Source organism: Cyprinus carpio, chromosome A16, assembly GCF_018340385.1.
Source record: "Cyprinus carpio isolate SPL01 chromosome A16, ASM1834038v1, whole genome shotgun sequence".
Classification (NCBI taxonomy): Eukaryota; Metazoa; Chordata; class Actinopteri; order Cypriniformes; family Cyprinidae; genus Cyprinus; species Cyprinus carpio.
The window spans coordinates 4,594,148-4,614,414 of record NC_056587.1 but is presented as its reverse complement, the minus strand read 5'-3'; the positions used below and the strand labels follow the sequence as shown (position 1 = coordinate 4,614,414).

The 20,267-nt window shown below is 38.0% G+C and overlaps 3 protein-coding genes across 6 annotated transcripts; 2 read left to right on the top strand and 1 right to left on the bottom strand.

The window, feature by feature from the left end:
- Window positions 1-53: 53 nt before the first annotated feature.
- On the bottom strand, window positions 54-5,401 carry LOC109055292 (splicing factor U2AF 65 kDa subunit-like). 4 transcript variants are annotated; one of them, XM_019072522.2, is made up of 11 exons: window positions 4,921-5,401; window positions 3,884-4,034; window positions 3,690-3,796; window positions 2,907-3,058; window positions 2,594-2,710; window positions 2,346-2,484; window positions 2,141-2,220; window positions 1,136-1,258; window positions 806-892; window positions 467-718; window positions 54-386 (listed from the first exon to the last, which is right to left on the bottom strand). In XM_019072522.2, exons 1-11 carry the CDS (start codon window positions 4,967-4,969, stop codon window positions 252-254), a joined length of 1,392 nt encoding a protein of 463 aa, XP_018928067.1. In that variant the 5' UTR covers window positions 4,970-5,401; the 3' UTR covers window positions 54-251. The 4 variants fall into 4 exon arrangements, with proteins under 4 accessions (XP_018928067.1, XP_018928061.1, XP_018928065.1 ...); XM_019072516.2 differs by having other exon boundaries at window positions 806-904; window positions 2,316-2,484; window positions 3,884-4,037; window positions 4,921-5,400; XM_019072520.2 differs by having other exon boundaries at window positions 806-904; window positions 3,884-4,037; window positions 4,921-5,400.
- Window positions 5,402-5,977: 576 nt separating this feature from the next.
- On the top strand, window positions 5,978-9,237 carry LOC109055301 (isochorismatase domain-containing protein 2). The gene is made up of 7 exons (XM_042771889.1): window positions 5,978-6,348; window positions 6,908-7,032; window positions 8,088-8,300; window positions 8,483-8,512; window positions 8,627-8,655; window positions 8,743-8,893; window positions 9,033-9,237. Coding segments are annotated over exons 1-7 (615 nt in total). The 5' UTR covers window positions 5,978-6,347; the 3' UTR covers window positions 9,099-9,237.
- Window positions 9,238-11,169: 1,932 nt separating this feature from the next.
- LOC109055298 (forkhead box protein J2-like) lies at window positions 11,170-19,762 on the top strand. The gene is made up of 10 exons (XM_019072528.2): window positions 11,170-11,676; window positions 11,999-12,318; window positions 13,980-14,054; window positions 14,215-14,292; window positions 14,369-14,464; window positions 16,990-17,140; window positions 17,279-17,554; window positions 17,635-17,736; window positions 18,093-18,461; window positions 18,918-19,762. Exons 2-10 carry the CDS (start codon window positions 12,013-12,015, stop codon window positions 19,019-19,021), a joined length of 1,557 nt encoding a protein of 518 aa, XP_018928073.1. The 5' UTR covers window positions 11,170-11,676; window positions 11,999-12,012; the 3' UTR covers window positions 19,022-19,762.
- The last annotated feature ends 505 nt before the right edge of the window (window positions 19,763-20,267 follow it).

Sequence of the window (20,267 nt, the reverse complement as noted above, 5' to 3'; positions counted from 1 at the left end):
ACGGTCCATTTTCCCATCTTAAAGCTTTGCACATACTTCAGTGTTGTTGCCATCAAAAAACAAAAACATGACAAATGAGTGGTTCGCTACATTCTGACCAATCACAAGTCATGTTTTTAGTCTGCCAGGTTTAAAAAAAGCTCACACCCTCTCAGACCTCATAAATCTACAAAATAAGAGGCTTCTGAGAGATTGAAATCACACCATCTGCATCTCTCTGAGTCTCTCTCACTCTGGATCACGTCACATCTCTACCAGAAGTCACGGCGGTGGTAGGCATCAGGGTCGCAGTATTTAGTCACCACAACTCTGTTGGCGAATTTCCTTCCTGTTAAGCCTTGCATTGCCTTCTGGGAGTCATACACTGACATAAACTCCACGAAGATCTATGACAAAGAAAAAAGTAGCAAGAATAACTTTTAAAAGGTCACACTGAAATTTGACAATGTGCAAGAAGTTATCAAACCTTTCCAGTGCCAGGAACTTCCACGCCGTTGACAGGACGCGGGATTTCTATGCTCTTGACCTGGCCGTATTTGGAGCACTCTTCTCTGACATCTTCCACGATCTCCTCATACTCTTCATCATCCAGCAGCTCCTCTGGAGCCACCATGTTCATCAGACACAATACATCTGTGGGAATGCCGCCCATTTGATTCATTGAGCTGTTTACGAGACCTGGGACTTGAAGGGTAACTGGAGTTTGGTTTATACCAGTCTTGAAAAGAAAGAAAGAGGGGAAGAGGGTGAGAAACAGGAGATAAGGTCTACATGGCCTATATCCAGTAAATCAACTTTCCCTCACCAGTGTGGTGTTCTTGGAGCCGACGCTTGCTCTCTGGACCAGGAGCTTCTTGTCCCCCAGCTGCATCCCGTTTAGTCCAGCGATGGCCTGAGAAGTGTGCTTTGGAGAGGTTAGCATGTGTGTCAACCAACCGCTCTGACAATGCCTCTAGCTCATGCCATGTTCTTAACCATGGATAAATCCTGGCTAAATATTTGTTCCTCACAGATTAACAATATATGAAATAAACAAAATGCTGAAGCCAACAGTACACGCAGAGGACAAACGTGTGTTATTTGCTGAGTGTTTACAGGCTGATTATACAGATGTAATGCTTTTTGTTGTTATCACCTGGTCACTGATATTGACGTCAACATATTCACAGAAGGCATAGCCCTTAGAGAGGCCTGTTGCACTGTCTTTCACCAAATTAAAGGCCTTCAGAGGGCCAAACGACGTCAGCAATTCCTTGACCTGTGGAACAGAGAAAAATCACTAACTGAAAAATATATTTAAAAAATATACACACAGACCATCATTCGAAGGTTCTGCAATAAATTGATCCAATGTCACAGTGAAGACTAGAAAAAATTACATTTGTGACCCTGGACCACAAAACCAGTCTTAAGTGTCAGTTTTTCTAAATTATAAATAAGCTTCCCATTGATGTATGGTTTGTTATGATAGGACAATAACTACTATATAAAAAACCATAATAAAATCTTAAAAAAAATCAAAAAAAAGAAAAAAAATACTTATAAAAATTGCCTTTAAATTTGTCCAAATTAAGTTCTTAGCAATGCATATTACTAATCAAAAGTTTTGATATATTTACAGTAGGAAATTTACAAAATATCTTCATGGAACATGATCTTTACTTAATATCCTAATGATTTTTGGCATAAAAGAAAAATTGATAATTTTGAGCCATACAATGTTTTTTGGCTATTGCTAAAAATATACCCCAGTGACTTAAGACTGGTTTTGTGGTCCAGGGTCACATTTATAAACAAATGCTTTTGAGTGTTCTATTAAATCAAATAGTTCTGTAGAAAAATTTCTGAAAGATCATGTGACACTTAAGACTAGTAATAGCTGCTAAAAATGCAGCATTACCATCACAGGAATAAATTACATTTTAAAATGTACACATTGACACAAATGAGCTTATAGGCTTCAAATTCAAAATCATGGAAGCAACTGTTCTGTGGAGCATGAAAAGGTTTCATATTTAATTTGGTAAAGCATAAAATGTAAAAAGATTGGCAGATCTCGCTCTGAAAGCTCTGCCCAATTGAGAGAAAACTCAGCGACCCTTTGACAGTGAACAGAACACACTCGCATTTTAACACAAACCTGGTCATCGTTGAGGTAATTTGGCAGACCGCCGATGAAGAGTTTATGGGCCGAATCAGGCACCACCGTGGAGACGACGCCTACAGAGATAGAGCCAGAGTGTGACCAACAATGATCCAAATTAAATCAACAACTATTAAACTTTTGATTGAAAAGAGCAAAACATTGAGCGTACAAGAATTGGGGGAGCAAAAGAGAGACGTGCCTGGGACATAGACACTGGGGTTTTCACTCATGCCTGGCAGAGGCTGGTAGTCGTGTGGTCGGCGAATCTTTAAACTCTGTCCTTGGAAAATGATGCCATCAAATGCCATGGCCTGTGTTGTCTCATCCACCGAACGGAACTATATTACCAAACATAAAAATAACATTCATATTACGCTCCCAATACTTCCTGAAGCATTTATGTGAGGATCTACAAAATTAGTTCTACCACTCTGAATGAAGACTGACCTCCAAGAAGGCAAAATTCTTGTCCTGATTAATCTGAACAGCAAGGACTGGGTTACCTGGGGCCTGAGTCAGGCCACCTAAACGCATTTGAGCATTGAAGAAGTCCATCATAGACTCCTATAAAAACAAAAAAATATCAGAAAGCAATGCTATTCATCATACTGGAGTAAGAAAAAAAAAGTAGTTGTACTCCGGTTAATGGATGACAGCTAAAATAATACTGGATTCGATAATGTTGACAGAAAGATCATCACACCTTCTACTACACCCAAATATTAATAAATGTCAATGATAATAATGAACCGAACCGAACCTCTGTGATGCCAAATGGGATGTTGCCGACGTAAAGCCTTCGGGCCTGTCTAGTCATCTGACTGCCCACGACAGGAACAGGTGTTGGAGTCACAGCCAGACCCTCAGGGGTCATTGTGGGCAGCAGAGCAGTGGCCGGGATCTGACCAGCAGCTGAAGTCAGAGAAAGGTTCATAAGTATGTTAGACATACGGTGTGGCATATGAACACTGCCGTTAAAAAAAATACATTGTGATATATTGTTACAATTTTAAAATGTAATTTTTTGAGTGATGGCAAATTACTCCAGTCTTCAGTGTCACATGATCCTTCAGAAATCATTCCAATATGCTTATTTGGTGCCCAAGACATTTCTTATTATTAATGTAAAAAACAGTTGCGCTGCTGAATGCTTTTTATTTTTTGTGGAAACTGTGATTCATTTTTTCAGGATTCTTTGACGAAAAGTAAGTTTAAAAAAAATAACATTTTCAAAAAAAAAAAAAAAAAAATCATTATAAATCCCTTTATCGTCAATTTTGATCAATTGAATGCATCCTTGTTAAATAAAAGTATGAATTAACCAAAAAAAAAAAAAAACTTCTGAACGGTAGTGTATGTGCTTTTCAAAATTTGGTCAGACATTTTTTTTTTTTTTGAGGCAGCACATAACCAGAAATGTTTAAAACCCTTGTTTTAGGCCAGTGATTGGTTGACAGGAGAGCAGGTGGACCTTCACTGTAGTCCGGGGAAGAAGGTGTAAACAGAGAAAGGAAGAATAAATGAAAGAGAAACAGATTCTTACCCTGCATGGCTTTGTACTGCATGGGTGTGATGTGTTCAAATCCAGGAGGAGGAACATCCCAATATTTTTTCACTTTAATCTTTTTCTTCTCACGGTGTGGAGAGCGACTGCGCATGGAGAAACACAGACCACCAATAACGTATTTTGAAAATCGCTAGGCTTTAGTGAATGGCACTAAGAATTTCAGTGTTTACCTGCGTCTGTGTCTGCGGTCCTTGCTGTCTCCATGACGATCTCGGCTGCTGCCTCTCCTTTCTCTGTCCCGGCTCCTCCTTTTCCTGTCCTGGTCTCTGCTGCGACTTCTTGAGCCACTGCACCGGTGGTGCTTGTTCTCCTTGTCTCTGTCTGCTGCACAATTGAGCACACAACATGATCAATATGAGCATGTTCTTTAATTCAACATGTTCATTCAAACTGACACCTGCTTATAGATGCTCATCTAAGCACCAGGGTTGTCTATTGGTGGGAAAAAAATAGCACATTGTCTATTTGTGGGGAAAATTTAATTATGAGTATTGGTCACTTAAATATCTAAATCCTTAAAGGGACAGTGCAACCCAAATTTAAATATCTTCATCTTCATCCAAACATGTATGCATTTCATTCTTATGTAGAACATGAAAATATTTTGAGAAATATATATATAATATATATATATATATAAATCATACAATGGAAGTCAGTCAGCACCAAAATCTTTGGTTACCAACATTCTTCAAAATATGTTTAGTTTTGTTCCACAGAAGAAAATAGTCAAATAGGTTTGTAAGTTAATGATGACAGGATTTCCAGTTAGGTGAACTGTCACTTTAACTAGATAGATCTACAACTGAAAATTATGAAAAGTAAACTTATCAAATGTTTACTTGCAGATAGGAAAATAAAAATAGAGGGGATTTTATCAATCACATTTCCGCTAAGCCCTGATAAACTACCCAGATAATATTTCTGCATGCATGCAAGCATACATTATATTTTCATGATCATTAAGCTCAGATTCTTTTTTCAGAACCCCAAACCCACATCTTGTGCAAATTAGGTTTGCAATGTATGTAAGACATAAACAGTACAGCATTTGCCTGGAGTTCATCTGTGCATTGTGATGCAGACTCTCCTTAAGGCTGCACGCACGTCCAGCTTCACCAGCAGAAGAGATTTACTCACTGACCACTACCACATCAGCACATGACCATACCCTAACTCTCATCGCAATTACACCTTCATTCCTCACCTTGCTTGTTTTCGGTCAGCTGTCTCTCAAACTCGTCAAAATCTGACATTTTCCAGCAGCTCCCACACGCCGACTGCAGAGTGAAGCGGGCTAGCTGGCAGCTAGCAGTTCAGTGGCTGCGATTATCTCACACACACAAATTAAGTTCACACCAAGCGTAAAGCAATTAAGAAACCACAGTTTTGTAAGGAAAAAAATGCGACCCTGAGAAAGCACAGCGCAGTTTAATGAGTCGAGCTGATGTCTTCCAGAAGCGTTCAGTGCATACAAAGACTAGCATGAGGAAAACTTGCTTTCAAAGAGAGCGAGAGTAAACACACATGCACCGGATGAAGTACTGGAATAAACGACTGCTCGTGCATTCCACAAAATTACAGAAATACATTAAATACAGCCTCTATTTTCCACAAAATCTCTGTGAAACGACAAGGCCGCGAGAGCGCCCCCACTAAGGTCAGTGGCCGCTCCCAAACACTTCCGGGTCAACTTTACACTTTTAAACCATTGAAATATATTAGATTAGAAAGGGTATCTATCACTGCTGCTGATTTCAGGATTGTGTATGTGCATTTAAAATCAAAACATGTAAATACACATGTTCTGCACAAACAAAAACGGAATAAACTAGACTGTATTGTTTTGTATCGGACTGCGTCTGTAATGGGTGATCTGCTCATAGACAGTTAGCATCGGTGGGGATTTATGATTCAGTTTAGAGACTTGGATCTTTTGAATCCGTGTTCTGATCCGGTGATCCTCGCTGTAGGTTCCATCGTCGCACCAGAGTGTGCTGACTGAGAAGTGTGTGTTTGTGTGTTGGGGTTATTGGGTGAACCAGTGAATCATTTACTCAACCGATGCATGGTTCATTCAGTTCGTTCACAAACGAGATGACTCAGAACACTGACTCGTTCACCGAAGGGGGCGTGTTCGTTCAGCAGGTCCAACCAATCATTTGTTCCCTCATATTCCTTCCTCTAATGCTATTGGCTCTTGATATAATCCGTCTTTGAATGCAGCGAGTGAGAATGATTCGTTCATTTAAAAGATTCATTCAAAATCATGACCGAGACGCCACACTAGTGGGCTCTTATCTGGAGGTTTGTTTAATGTTACAGCGAGCGAATTGTGCGGCATTGTTGTAATAATCAAGGAAATATATATTTCAAGGGCACACGTCGGTATTAAACTATACATTTGTGCCGTGACGAGTCCTGCATTTTATGTGCTGCTGTCGTTTATGTTATTTATGATTCTGTTGGTGTTGTGCTCGGCTTACTCATTACCATATAAACTTCACTAGAGTTTCAACAACAGTTTTACCAATAAGAGCAGTGGGTGGACACTTATATAAAGTGTAACGGTGACCTGTTTGTCTTCACTTGATCTTTGCGGTCTGCGACTCCCCCATATTGCGCTGTTTAAACAGTAAGTACTGCTCGTTGGTCTCTGAATGCCATTGAACTCTTTATCAAAGCAGTATGACAGCTACAATCTGTGTGTAAGTGGAAAAGATTCAACGCGTTATTAATATGCAGGGCATTAGGAACACTGCCTACGTACGTTCACTTTTGCTGTTGTTGTAAGGACGGTGGCTCAAAACCCAATGACTGTGTTTTGAGACAACGTAGTATACATTTTCATAAAATATTTTTCTTTTAAACTCATTTTGATGGCAAAGTCAGACACTAATACCTGTGTAGTCGAAATATGGATTACAGCAGTAGCGCTAAATCTTTTTGCTTCCATTGCCAATAAGATAATATGAACTTTTGCTGTAAAATATGTCAGTTTCATGTTGTACAATGTTATTTTTAGTGCTTTAATATTTCAGTTAAGATTATGTAAATATAACTAAATTGAAATCATTTTAAAACTTATTGGGGCATCCACTGAAGTTTTCCGAGGCCCTCTGGTTGAGAACCACTTTATTACAGTGTATGCACAAAGAGACAGTGATTCACGTGTGATATAATTGTTTCCGTAGTGGCAAGAATTGGCAGGCTATCCACCAAAGGTTCAGTACTGCTACTGTGTGACATACAGGAGAAGTTCAGACCCAATATTTTCCAGTTCACAAACATTGTGAGCAATGCTGCAAGATTGCTACAGGTAAGATCATCACCTTCAGCTTATCAAAACTGCTGCAGTTGTCATACAACATATAGTCACCTATATATTAAATGCGCCATCATCACTGCATCTTGTCAGCTGATCTTCTATGCATTGTCTCTATCCATTCTATCGTCACTGCACGTCACTCCCGGATAATCGAAAATGGGCAAAAGGTGGGAAGTGGTTGCTGAAGCCACGCCCACCTGGCTCGATGACAGTGTCAGCAGCGGCAATCCACCTGTCACTCAAGTGGCCACGCCCTTAATTATGCAGAACTTTAAGGCTTAATATAATTTAAACGGATGAGTTATAAAAAAAAAAATTCACCCCCTTCTCAGTTGTCATGAAGGGTAAAGTTAGCTATATAGACCAAAATAATTTTTTGAACCAGACTGCAAACATGTTTTTTTCTGCTGTAAATTGGGCATTTTAACATGGGGAGTCTATGGGACTGACTCCCTTTCACAGCCAGCCTCTAGCGGCCAATTGATGAATTACAGTTTAAGTCACTTCCTTGTTGGCTTCACAGAGAGAGCGGGAGGTTGCCGCTTGGTTTTATCGTTTTTGAATCCATTCAGCCGATCTCCGGGTCTGGCGGTAGCACTTTTATCTTAACTTAGCATAGATCATTGAATCTGATCAGACTGTTAACATCTCGTTCAAAAATGACCAAAGATTTTCAATATTTTTCCTATTTAAAACTTGACTCTTCTGTAGTTATATTGTGTACTAAGACTGACGGAAAATGAAAAGTTGTGATTTTCTAGGCCAATATAGCCAGAAACTATACTCTCATTCCAGTGTAATAATCAAGGAACTTTGGTGCTGTACCATGGGTGCAGCAGGCAAATGATATTATGCAGCGCCTGAAAATAGTCAAAAAAAGTTTTTTTTTTTAAAAACTTATCCTATTTTAAAAAATAGTGGCGTGTTCCTTTTAAGTGAGGAATATCAGAATAATATCGAAGTCTTATTAATATTTTATTAGGTCTCAAATATTGCATTAATATAATATTAATATTAACATAATATTAATTATGTTTCTGTTTCAGGCATGTCGAATCTTAAGCATCCCTCAGATTTTAACTGAGCAGTACCCTAAAGGTTTGGGCCCCACTGTTCCTGAGCTGGGGGCCGAGGGCTTGAAGCCTCATACAAAGACCAGTTTCTCCATGCTGACGGAGAGTGTGGAGAGTGCACTCAAGAGCCTGGGAGACCCTCAGCAAGTCATACTATGTGGCATCGAGGCTCAAGCGTGCATTGCGGTAACGTCACATGGCTGTTTAAACTGGTGCCATGGCACTTTTTACTATCAGCCACACATTTACTATCTCCTGATCATGACCTTTATTGTATTGTATTGTATTGTATTGTATTGTATTGTATTGTATTGTATAACTTTATTGTCATACAATTTTAAAGCGTTAGGCTTCTTGTTCTGCTGTAGTGTACAACCTATGATCTTCTAGAGCGATTTGTTTAAAATATACAAAAAGCAAAACCATTCTCAAATCTAATATATATAAATAATATCGCTAAAAATATACAAAATGGAAAACTATTGTGTATCATCTATAAGCTTTTTCTAAAGGTCTATAGAAACAGGAGGAATTTTACAGTGTTTGCTTACAGATATATGTTCATTTGTTTGAGGCGGATGTGTAGAATTTGCTGTGTCCTATGAGCAAATTCTTAAGTGATTCTCAGGGTTTTCTATACATATCTGTCTGTCATTTTCAGTCAGACAGATCGTCTGTTTGCACTGTCACGACTGAAGCAGAGTGGGGCGTTTCTCAGCACTACAGAGGGAGTTTTATTACAACTAGTGCAGGATGCCAAGCACCCCAACTTTAAAGAGGTACCTGTCGACGTCTCTGTCAGCCATATTTTAATCTTAATGCATACTGAGGTGGTTGGGATTTTGTAGTGATTAAGTTTGCATTTGGCTATTGTTCTGTTCCTGTTCTGACCTGTCCTACTTCATTTTTTGCACATAGATCCAGAAGCTCTTGGCTCACCCCTCCCCTGATACAGGCCTGCTGGCCTTCTTCAGCTCTCTGTAGGGCCAGTCACACACCACACACTGCAAACATAATTACATAAATGACTTGAAATCAACTCAAACTGCTCTTTGAACCTGTTGGACTCATGTGAGCTCTGAGCATTTGTGTATTCAATTAAAATTATTTACAAAGAAATAAATACCTGAAATTTCGATTTTTTTTTCAAATGGTTCTACAATTCTGTGACAGAAGAAGAGGTTTTGGTAATGGTGAAATAATGTTCTGCATGTTAACATAAAACAATGCATGAACTAAAAACAAACAATACATTTGTTACAGTATTTATCCATCTTTGCTAACATAAGTTAATAAAAATAATTTTTTTTTATTGTTAGTTCATGTTAGCTAAGGTCCATTATATATTTACAGTTCCAACTTTTGATTTTTATAATGTATTATTAAAGTTTAAATTAAAATTACCAAAATTAATAAATGTTTAAGAAGTATTTTACATTGTTAGTTGATGTTAACCAATGCAGTTAACTGATGTTAAAGGCATACTCCACCCCAAAATGAAAATTTTGTCATTATTCACTTACCCCCATGTTGTTCCAAACCTGTAAAAGCTCCGTTCATCTTCGGAACACAATTTAAGATATTTTGGATGAAAACCTAGAGGCTTGAGACTGTCCCATAGACTGCCAAGTAAATAACAGTGTCATGGTCCAGGAAAGTATGAAAAGCATCTCCAGAATACTCCATCTGTCATCAGACGTGCAATCTGGGTTATATGAAGCGACGGGAACACTTTTTGTAAGCAAAGAAACAACAATTCCTTTGTCAATGGTCTCCTCTGTGTCTCTCCATATCAACGTATGCTGCGTCTGCTCTTTTGTATCAGCCGTGCCACAAGGATGCATTGTTTTTACATGTATTTAGCTTTGATTTGAAAGAAAACAGTGCATCTTTGTGGCACGGATGACACAGAAGCGCATACGCAGCATACAGTGATATGGAGAGACACAGAGGAAACTGCTGACAAAGGAATCATTGAATAAAGTCATTATTTTTGTTTTCTTCGCTTACATAAAGTGTTCCCATCTCTTCATATAACCCAGATTGCATGTCTGATGGCAGATGGAGTATTCTGACGACGACGACTTTCATACCTTTTATGGACCTTGACACTGCTATTTACTTGGCAGTCTATGGGACAGTCACTGGCCTCCCGGTTTTCATCCAAAATATCTTAAATTGTGTTCCGAAGACGAACAGAGCTTTTACGGGTTTGGAACGACATGGTGGCAAGTGATTAACGACAAAATTTTCATTTTGGGGTGGAGTATCCCTTTAACAAATGGAAATTTACTGTAAAATGTTACCACATTTCCTAATCTAGTTTAATTTTAATTTATGAATATACTATTTTTCCTTATTATTTCATGTCTGATCATAAAGCATTAACAATGTATATTTTAACACAACTAGAGTGTGTATTATATGTATAAATTTAAACGAGTGTATACTTCATTGCATTCACGTGCTATCGGAAATTTCCTATTTCCCACTTATGAAGTCGTGATAATGTCGGAAAGAATAAAATGTAGCATCCCATTGGATGACAATCATATAAACAGTCACCGCGCTATACATGCAGTTTGCTGACAATTCGGTCAAATACATGATTATTTCACTGCCTTTAAAACATAAAATATGTTTTGAATGGTCGTTCATATCTAGCCTATAAATACACTACTTTAGCGACAAGACAACGGGAAGTAGCCTAGTTGTTGTGAGAACGCCATTGACAGCAGCAATGGTTGTCCCTCCACCATGTTTAAAATTTATGACCCGCCCAACTCGGAAACTTTGGTATCAAAATGATTTCCGAATTTCTCAGTCTTATCGTTCACGACCAATTTCCGAGAAGGAAACTCGTATTTACAATAATGCCGATAGCACGTGAAGGCAGCATTTGTTCACGTTAACTCACATGCAAAGAGATATTATTGCATAAACCCTAACTGTAAAGCATTACCAAATTATTATATTCGGTACATTAATTAGTATAAAATAATAAAACTTAATGTCTCATGACTATGCATATTGCGTTGACTTTTTTTTTTCCTCACTGCATTATTACATGTGTGCCAAGTGTGAAATTCACCAAGCTGCAGAGATCACTGTGTCATAGGACCAAGAAAATCTGAATGGAAATTATTACAGTGGGTTCCCGCCTGGTACTTCACTCCTCTCCTATTTCAGCAGAGAAACAGGAACTTACTCAGCAGTGAAACACTACAAGGGCAGCCATGAAAGGAGGAGAAACACGCCGAGCGCTCAAATGTCAAACGAAGGGTGGAGTGTGTGACGTTCAACGCAGACAGAAAGGGCGGGGGAAATAGAAAGAAAGGGAAGAACTTTTTCCGACAATTTTTTTTTTCTCCCAAACAGAAATTTCATACAAAATGTTAACTTAGACGCTTCAGCTAGCGAATGAATGCAGCGATAAACATAAGACAAGAAAGAAGAAGGATAAATAAGCATTTACTGAGATCCCTCAGATGCCTCTGTGCAACAGATGACAGCATTAAAAATTAACACAGAGTAAAGCCTGTGGCCTTTTGACAGAACAGAGGTATGTTTCCACTTATCTTTTATACTTAAACACACATATTATTCTCTTACAGTAGGCTATTTTCGAAATAATAGGCCTAAAAGTGTATCTAACGTTTGATCCATATATTTTGCAGTAATTCTAATGCTTTAAGTATCTGTTTGTTTGTCAAACCATTACTTAATGAGTTTTAAATAGGATTGAGATTTCTATTAAAACATACTTGTAAGTGATATTGTCTTGCAACTGCGTATGGCATTATTGAGTTGGTTTCACAGCTTAGCTGGATTGCATGGGTTAACACACAGTTATTACATAATGTTTTGTTTTCTCTGCACCTCAGATCTCCCGTTCAGCATGACTTCTGAACTGGACTCTAGCTTGACCAGCATTGACTGGCTTCCTCAGCTTGGAATCAGCACTTTGCGATCAGGGAAAGAAAGAGTGGAACGAAAGAAAGAACGAGGAAAAGAGAAGGACTTCCCTCCCATACCCACACCGTCCCCTGGAACTAATTCCAAAGTGAAACCCCCTCACAGCTACGCCACTCTGATAGCCATGGCGATAAGTTCTGCTCCTGAAATGAAGCTGAGTTTGAATGATATTTACACATGGATCAGCAACACATTTCCTTATTACAGCAGAGCAGGAAGAGGATGGAAGGTAAAGGCCAGACCACTACATGATCACTTCCTTGTGCTAAATCGTGCAGTGAGGCATAGTTGTGTATGCAGCTGTGCTCGAACAGGGTCTGTGGTTTGGATTTACACCATTATTGAAGTAATAAGTTTAGAAAGAAATGATTGTGAAATATAAATGTACCTCAAAGCGATTATTTAGTATATTAGGGTCAAACACAAAGTTATAGACATGCCATGACTGATGATCAGAACTTGATCAGACTGATATCATAATAAAGGAAAAATCTTAATTAAAGGAATTAAACTCTTGAAAAGAATACCTTATTAAGTATTTTGGCATAATATTATAATATTTTATGACGTTTCATATTTAATATTGAATAATATTGAAATATATATATATATATATATATAAAACAAAATATCAGATGATTTGACCATGTTGTCTTTTTGACAAGGCAATGTTAGTTCAGGTTGTAAAATGTCATGTGGTGCGACCCCCTCAAAAAACTATAGTACGATACTAAAAATATAACTAAAAAAAATATTAAAGGTGCAAGGAAAATAAGTTATTAAGTCATTTAGAGTATTGCCAACGATATATGCCACAAACCAAAAAATGTTTATTTTAGATTTTCAGCATTCACATTTCACAATCTGACATTTCATAATTTTTCAGCATACAATTTTATGTGTTCTTTAAGGTTTTTTGAGATTTTGGCCCTATTGAAGTACCATAGACTTTGATAGATGTTCGATTTCTGAGCCCAGAGAGCAAGTAAACATGACATTTCTACTGTCCAGCAGCTCACTTTCTCTTTTGATAGATATAACGCTGACTTGAATTTCTGGGGAGATGGTTTTGCATCATATCCTACCATCAAAATAAAGCTTCTGTGTTTTAGTGAGGTGTCAGAGTGAACAGACTTTCTTTATTGCGTACTTAAAAATTGTATATGATTCATCGCACAGATTCATAACAGATTTGCTGTCAATGGGAAATGACAGTTTGTAGGTGTGTAGTGATATTTTACAGGAAATGTGTTGCAATCTCTTCTGCTTCACGAGTTAATTTACATGATATGTGATGCTCTTTAACTGGAAATGGTGGTGATTATCTGAGGAATCTGGACATGTTTAAAAACAAATCTTAGAAAAATATGTCCACTACCGTTATTTTTCAAAGAAGTCTCTTATGCTCACTAAGGCTGCATTTATTTGATCAAAAATACAGTTAAAAATAGTTATATTGTAAAATATTATGTTAATTTAAAGAAAATATATTAATATATTTTAAAATGTTAGTTATTTTTGTGATGGCAAAGCTGAATTTTCAGAAGTCATAACTCCAGTCTTCAGTGTCCTTCAGATATTATTATAACATGCTTTTTGCTGCTCAAGAAACTTTCTTATTATTATCAGTGTTGGAAACAATTGTCTTAATTAACATTTTTGTGGAAACTAAACCATAATGCATTTTTCAAGATTCTGACAAATAGCAAGTTCAAAAGAACAGTAACATGCTTTTATTTTGATTTTTGATGCATTTAATGCATCCTTGCCGAATAAAAGTATACATTTCTTAAAAAAATCTAACTGACCCCAAACCTTTGTACAGTAATGCACAGCATGTCAGACATATATATACAGTATGTATAGACACATCTCTGTTTTGTCTCCTAGAACTCAATTCGACACAATTTGTCCCTCAATAAATGTTTCCGGAAAGTTCCTCGACCACAGAGCGATCCTGGGAAGGTGATGTAGCCTAATTATTTTGATCATTAATATCTGAGGTTTATTCAGTTTAAATATGAAAAATTATTATTCCCATGCTATTAACTTTTTTTAACAGTTTTTTTAACACTCTCTAATCCACTCTTTTCCTTACTAATACTCAAATAATCGCCTGTTTTAGGGGTCATACTGGACGATGGATGTACCTGACTCAACTCAACCCAGAGGAGTCAAACGTCCTTATCCTAAAGAGGAAGATGTAAGAGTACGTCACATGAAACATTGTCATCACATCTGTGAGATCAGTATTTCACTCACCAACATCCCTCTTTCAGGCTCCATCCTCCGAGGCCCAAGTGCCTGTCAGTCAAGCAGAGCTCCTCCCACCTCAGCCAGACACCAAAAGCACATTCTCTCCCCCTACTTGCAAGGTTCAAAAGTCATTTCTTCTGCTTTTCTATTTCTATTAAGGATTAAGATCCTCTTATAGCAGAGCTCGAGGTCTAAGAATGAGGAAATGAGAGTATGAGCTAGTGACTGGTAGACATCATAATTACTTTCATTTATAGTGAATTTGAATGCATGCATCATCTTAAAGAAATCAAGTTAAAATAAAATGAAAATACGGTCATTATTTTTTCACAATAATGTTGTTTTAAACCTGTATGGTATCATTTTAGCCATGGAATACAAGCCTTTATAGCTGTTTTGTCAGTGACAGTTGTACCAGAGTGACCATGTCTGTCAAGCTTTCAAAAGAGCTAAAAGCATCGTAAAAGTAGTCCATATGATTTGTGTGCTATATTACAAGATTTCTGAAGTCTTGCTTAAAGTGAAGATGAAATGAAAGTAGCAACCAATATTTTCTTCCATATTGTGATGTACATGTGTAACAAAATATTGGAAAGACTATTTTGAGTGGGGACTCAATTGGTTGTTGATTGGATTTGGTGATGTTGGTGTTGCACTCGTAAATGTCAATTTTAATGTCTTTGGTTTTCACATATAAAGTAACCAAATGACAGAGGTGCCATAATCTAAAGGTGTCAACTTAGGAGATATTGCCAGTTTATTGACAGCTTGCACCAGCACAAACCCTCTTTTGGCATTCAAAAATTACTGTCAAGATTTACTATAGACACGCAGTAAAAAATTAGCAATTAAAAGATGTGGACAGTTACTTTTTCAGCTGACCTTATGCATTTGTAGGAGCTTCCCTTTCAGTCGCCTCATAAAAACATGTCTTAACTGCATTTGGGTGTGAGGATGAGTAAATAAACTTAGAATTATAATATTTGGCTAAACTATTCTTTTAAAGGGATAGTTCACCCAAAAATGAAAATTATGTCATTAATGACTAACAAAAATCTCATTCAAAAACCCTTATAAAAACGTTCATCTTCGGAACACAGTATAAGATATTTTAGATTTAGTCCGAGAGCTTTTTGTCCCTCCATTGAGAATGTATGTACGGTATACTGTCCACGTCCGGAAAGGTAATAAAAACATCTTCAAAGTAGTCCATGTGACATCAGAGGGTCCGTTAGAATTTTTAGAAGCATCGAAAATACATTTTGGTCCAAAAATATCAAAAACTACGACTTTATTCAGCATTGACTTCTCTCCCGGGTCTGTTGTGAGCGCATTCACAACACTGCAGTTTAGTGATATCCGGTTCGGGAACGAATCACTCGATGTAACCGGATCTTCTTGAACCAGTTCACCAAATCGAACTGAATCGTTTGAAACGGTTCGCGTCAACAATAAGCATTAATCCACAAATGACTTAAGCTGTTAACTTTTTTAACATGGCTGACACTCCCTCTGAGTTCAAATAAACCAATATCCCGGAGTAATTCATTTACTCAAACAGTACACTGACTGAACCCGAGCCAGATAACGAACGAAACATTGACTCGTTCTCGAGTCAAGAACCGTTTCTGTCGGACGCGTCCGGTTTGAGAACCGAGGAGCTGATGATACTGCGCATGCGTGAAGCGTGAAGCAGACTGACACACAGCGCGTCTGAACCGAGCTGGTTCTTTTGGTGATTGATTCTGAACTGATTCTGTGCTAATGTTATGAGCGCGGGTAAACCGAAGGCTTGAATCAAGGGCAATCATCGCCAATGTCATTACGTCGAGCGCAAAAGAACTGGTGAACCGTTTTCGGCAACCGGTTTATTGAATCAAACTGTCCGAAAGAACCGGTTCGCGGAGAAGAACAGAACTTCCCATCACTACCGGTGATCCGAAAAACGATGCAACCAGTTCTTGACTCGAGAACGAGTCAATGTTTTGTTCGTTATCTGGCTCGGTTCAAGTCAGTGTACTGTTTGAGTAAATGAATTACTCCGGGATATTGGTTTTATTTGAACTCAGAGGGAGTGTCAGCCATGTTAAAAAAAAAGTTAACAGCTTAAGTCATTTGTGGATTAATGCTTATTGTTGACGCGAACCGTTTCAAACGATTCAGTTCAATTTGGTGAACTGGTTCAAGAAGATCCGGTTACATCGAGTGATTCGTTCGCGAACCGGATATCACTAAACTGCAGTGCTGTGAACGCGCTCATAACAGACCCGGGAGAGAAGTCAATGCTGAATAAAGTCGTAGTTTTCGATATTTTTGGACCAAAATGTATTTTCGATGCTCCAAAAAATTCTAACAGACCCTCTGATGTCACATGGACTACTTTGAAGATGTTTTTATTACCTTTCTGGACGTGGACAGTATACCGTACATACATTCTCAATGGAGATACACAAATCTAAATCTAAAATATCTTAAACTGTGTTCCGAAGATGAACGGAGGTCTCACGGGTTTGGTACGACATGAGGGTGAGTCACTAATGACATAATTTTCATTTTTTCCTTAAAAACCCCTTTAAGTTGTATATAACATTGTTTATCCAAATAACTCTCAAATGAATCTCTGCAAACATTGTTTCCGCAACAGCGTCCAAGCATCCCAATAGCTACATCTCTTCCTTCAAACCCTCATGCTGATCCCCTTCTCCGATTCTCCTTTGCTGATTTGAACCTACCAGATCTGTACAATTCCTTTCAGTCCCTCTGTCGCTCTGTGAGAGATAGAGTCACCTCACAATGTAAGTAAATCGATTATGCCACCTTTACCTTCAGCTTATACTTACTTTAGTATCAATTTTAATTCAGAATCAAGTCAGTATAAGATGTGACAGTGTAGGTGTGCTTAATGATTCAGAATCTCTCTCTCTCTCTCATAGCGGATGTTTCCAATTTACTTGGACTTACCCATGACAGTACACCGCTCCACACGCCAACCCTGCCTCCTTTCTCCCCCTGTCCCTGTCCAAACCCTAATATTAACCAATATACCAACCCCACCCCTGCTCTTAACCTAAACCTGAATACCAACGGCAACTTCAACCCAAATGCACCCAATACTAACTCTGGTTTTATCCACAACCTAAACCCAAACCAGAACTCTAACATTCACCCAATCTCCAACACTGAGCCTGACAAGCTGCTACACAGTAATGGTGAGTGTAACTGCTCAGTAGTGACGTATTGATGGGATATGAGTGTCCTGATGACCTGATCCTCTCATTCTCTCTTTCAGCTGTTCCTGCAGATTGGTTCAGTAACGCTGACTCTTTGAGAGAGAGTTTCAGAATTGCTAGCAGTCTGGACTGGGCTAACATTGATCTCACCAGTCACCCTGGTCAGTACTCAACTATACACTGAGATATATAATGCACAATGTGATCACATCATGTGAGCATTATTTTCCACTGATGGGAAGCTATTTTGAAATGGTTACTTGGCAAGGTGCAATTTAAAGCAGATAAAAACAGTCAAGTTACCATTTGGTAGAAAATTGCTAGACTACATGCAACCAACAAATCATAACTAACTTCTGAAACCATTAAATGTCTTTTTAAATACATAATTATAAGGATGTATGATTCATTAATCATCATTTGTTAATTAATGAATGCATCCAAATACTACAAATCTGCTGTACATCACTGTAGGGGAGATTTATTAAGTGTCTCTGTCTGTGTTGTTCTCATGCAGACTTGGTAGAGAGCATGCGTCAGGCCGAGCTCTGTGACTGGGCGTTGGATTCGACGCTCTTCACCTCGCTATGTGATTCACTCAACCGATTCTTCACTCAGAAGGGTCTCATTAGCTCATCTTCTGGTGGTCCCTCCTCTTTTGGACAAATGGCCCCACCTCCTATCAATATGCCGCCCACTAACCTTCCCAGCCTGGCTAGTTTAACTCAACCCTCTCCACTCATCTACTCCTCCCAACTCCCTCCAGGTACTGGTGAACTTCCCATCCAAAGTCCCAGGAGAACCCTGACCCCTCACACCCAGAACCAGACAGCACAGAGATCCCCGGGGCTGCAGCCCACCACGAGCCAGCCAATGACTCCTAACGGTACGTCGACAGCCCCCTTAAATCCTTACAGGACCACTGTGCATCTCAACTTAAAGGGATAGTTCACCCAAAACTGAAAATTCTGTCATGCGATTACCGACCCTAATGTAGTTTTCATGACTTGTTTTCTTCTGTGGAACATAAAAAATGTGTTTTGGAGAAAGTTTTAACTGTTTTTACCCACACAATGGAAGTCAATCAGGTCTAAATGCTGTTTTGGACCCCATTCACTTTCATTGTATAGACACAAAATACTGAGACATTTTTCAAAGTATATTCTGTAATGCTCTGCAGGAGAAAATAATCATATCGGTTTGAAATGCCATTAGGGTGAGTAAATGATGATATATTTTTATCTTTAAGTGCTCTTATTGTCATTCAGAAAGGAAATGAGTGTTACTCTGTTGGTCGAATTGCGCAAGCATCCTAATATTATGTCATTATGTCTTTATGCAGCACTTCAAACTCAACCACTGACCCCAACAGGACGTCCACACTTCAAGAAAGGCAACAGTGAGGAAATCCAGGATGATTTTGATTGGGATTCATTGATTGAATAATTTTGTTTGCAGATATAGATATAAATACACAGTAAAGAAACCATGAGCCAATTATTGAGGCATGAGTATCTGTCAAAAAGCAGGCGAGGCTAACCCATTCATCCCGTTTCATTTGTGTGTTAAACAAAAGCAGCACCATTGTAACAATGTTCATCATTCAGCTGTTTGTTTACTTTCAGTTCAGTTTTGTCTTATGATAGATCCGGCATAATGGTGCTGCTAAAGTCAACTGCATGTTGAAGTGCTGGAGACAAATGATAACCAGCACCAAATTGTCAGGTTAACCAAAACTTACAATGCAAAATATTTAGCAGTTTTTTTTCCTGAACTGCTCCACACCTTGAACGTTGGGGAGGATCAATCCACAGCAGGCTGCCTTTTACGTCAGTGTATTACAATGTAAATACCGTTAGCATTTCCAAAGCTTCAGCCAGTTGACAGTGCCTCGGTTTTTGCTGAATGTTGATACAGGCTTTCCTGACACTCTAGTCAGTTCAATAGTTATTGAAAGTACCTCTGACCAAAGTTTTTCAACAAATTGCATGTACACTAACAATTTGTTGTTGAATAAATGCAGTTTAACAGTACACTGAGGTATATTATGACAATACATATGGGTGTATTTTGACTGAACTCAATTATGACATTTATTGCTTTATATTATTACACTTTGTCACATGGCAAATCCCCTTAGGGAGCTAAGGTCTGTCTTCAATTAAAAAATATAATAATAAAAGGAAATGTCTAATGTCTATCATTTTATTTGCCATTTAAAAGCAAACCATTATAACAAAAAAACTTGGACAATTTTTTTTTTTTTGTGGATTTTTTTATTTTTATTTATTAGATTTTTTTTTCTCCATTTTATTTTTCAATGTGAATGTTCACAGTCAACACCACACAATTTTTGACCATAGCCAATATTAGAGAAATATCTCTAAAATCTTCATATATAAAATAATTCATTCAAAGTAAATAAAGATTAACAGCATGGATCATGTCATTCAGTCCCCAATTTTATGACTTCACATACGATCATTCAGATAATTCAGTTTCAGAAGCGCTGACACTTTCCCATTTTCTGTGTAAATGTTCAAGGAAAAAGGTGCTGAAGTGAAATGTAAAGACAAGCTCTGATTTTCATGTGAACTGGTGTCGAATTAATGCTTTGATTCTTACAAATGCAAAAATAAATTTGTGAAAAGAAGGACCTTTATAACAAGTTAAGAGTGCTGAAAGTGAGGCT

What these genes read in the sequence shown, in the direction of transcription:
- LOC109055292 (XM_019072516.2), bottom strand. Translation starts at nt 4,969, where the DNA reads ATGTCAGATTTTGACGAGTTTGAGAGACAGCTGACCGAAAACAAGCAA. An exon ending in CTTTTGCTCCCCCAATTCTT is followed by an intron (nt 2,221 to 2,315) that starts GTACGCTCAATG and finishes CTATCTCTGTAG; the next exon opens with GCGTCGTCTCCACGGTGGTG. An exon ending in GCTCCAAGAACACCACACTG is followed by an intron (nt 719 to 805) that starts GTGAGGGAAAGT and finishes TTTCTTTTCAAG; the next exon opens with ACTGGTATAAACCAAACTCC.
- LOC109055301 (XM_042771889.1), top strand. An exon ending in ATGCTGCAAGATTGCTACAG is followed by an intron (nt 7,033 to 8,087) that starts GTAAGATCATCA and finishes TTTCTGTTTCAG; the next exon opens with GCATGTCGAATCTTAAGCAT. An exon ending in AACAGGAGGAATTTTACAGT is followed by an intron (nt 8,656 to 8,742) that starts GTTTGCTTACAG and finishes AGTGATTCTCAG; the next exon opens with GGTTTTCTATACATATCTGT.
- LOC109055298 (XM_019072528.2), top strand. Translation starts at nt 12,013, where the DNA reads ATGACTTCTGAACTGGACTCTAGCTTGACCAGCATTGACTGGCTTCCT. An exon ending in GAGCAGGAAGAGGATGGAAG is followed by an intron (nt 12,319 to 13,979) that starts GTAAAGGCCAGA and finishes TTTGTCTCCTAG; the next exon opens with AACTCAATTCGACACAATTT. An exon ending in AGATAGAGTCACCTCACAAT is followed by an intron (nt 17,141 to 17,278) that starts GTAAGTAAATCG and finishes TCTCTCTCATAG; the next exon opens with CGGATGTTTCCAATTTACTT.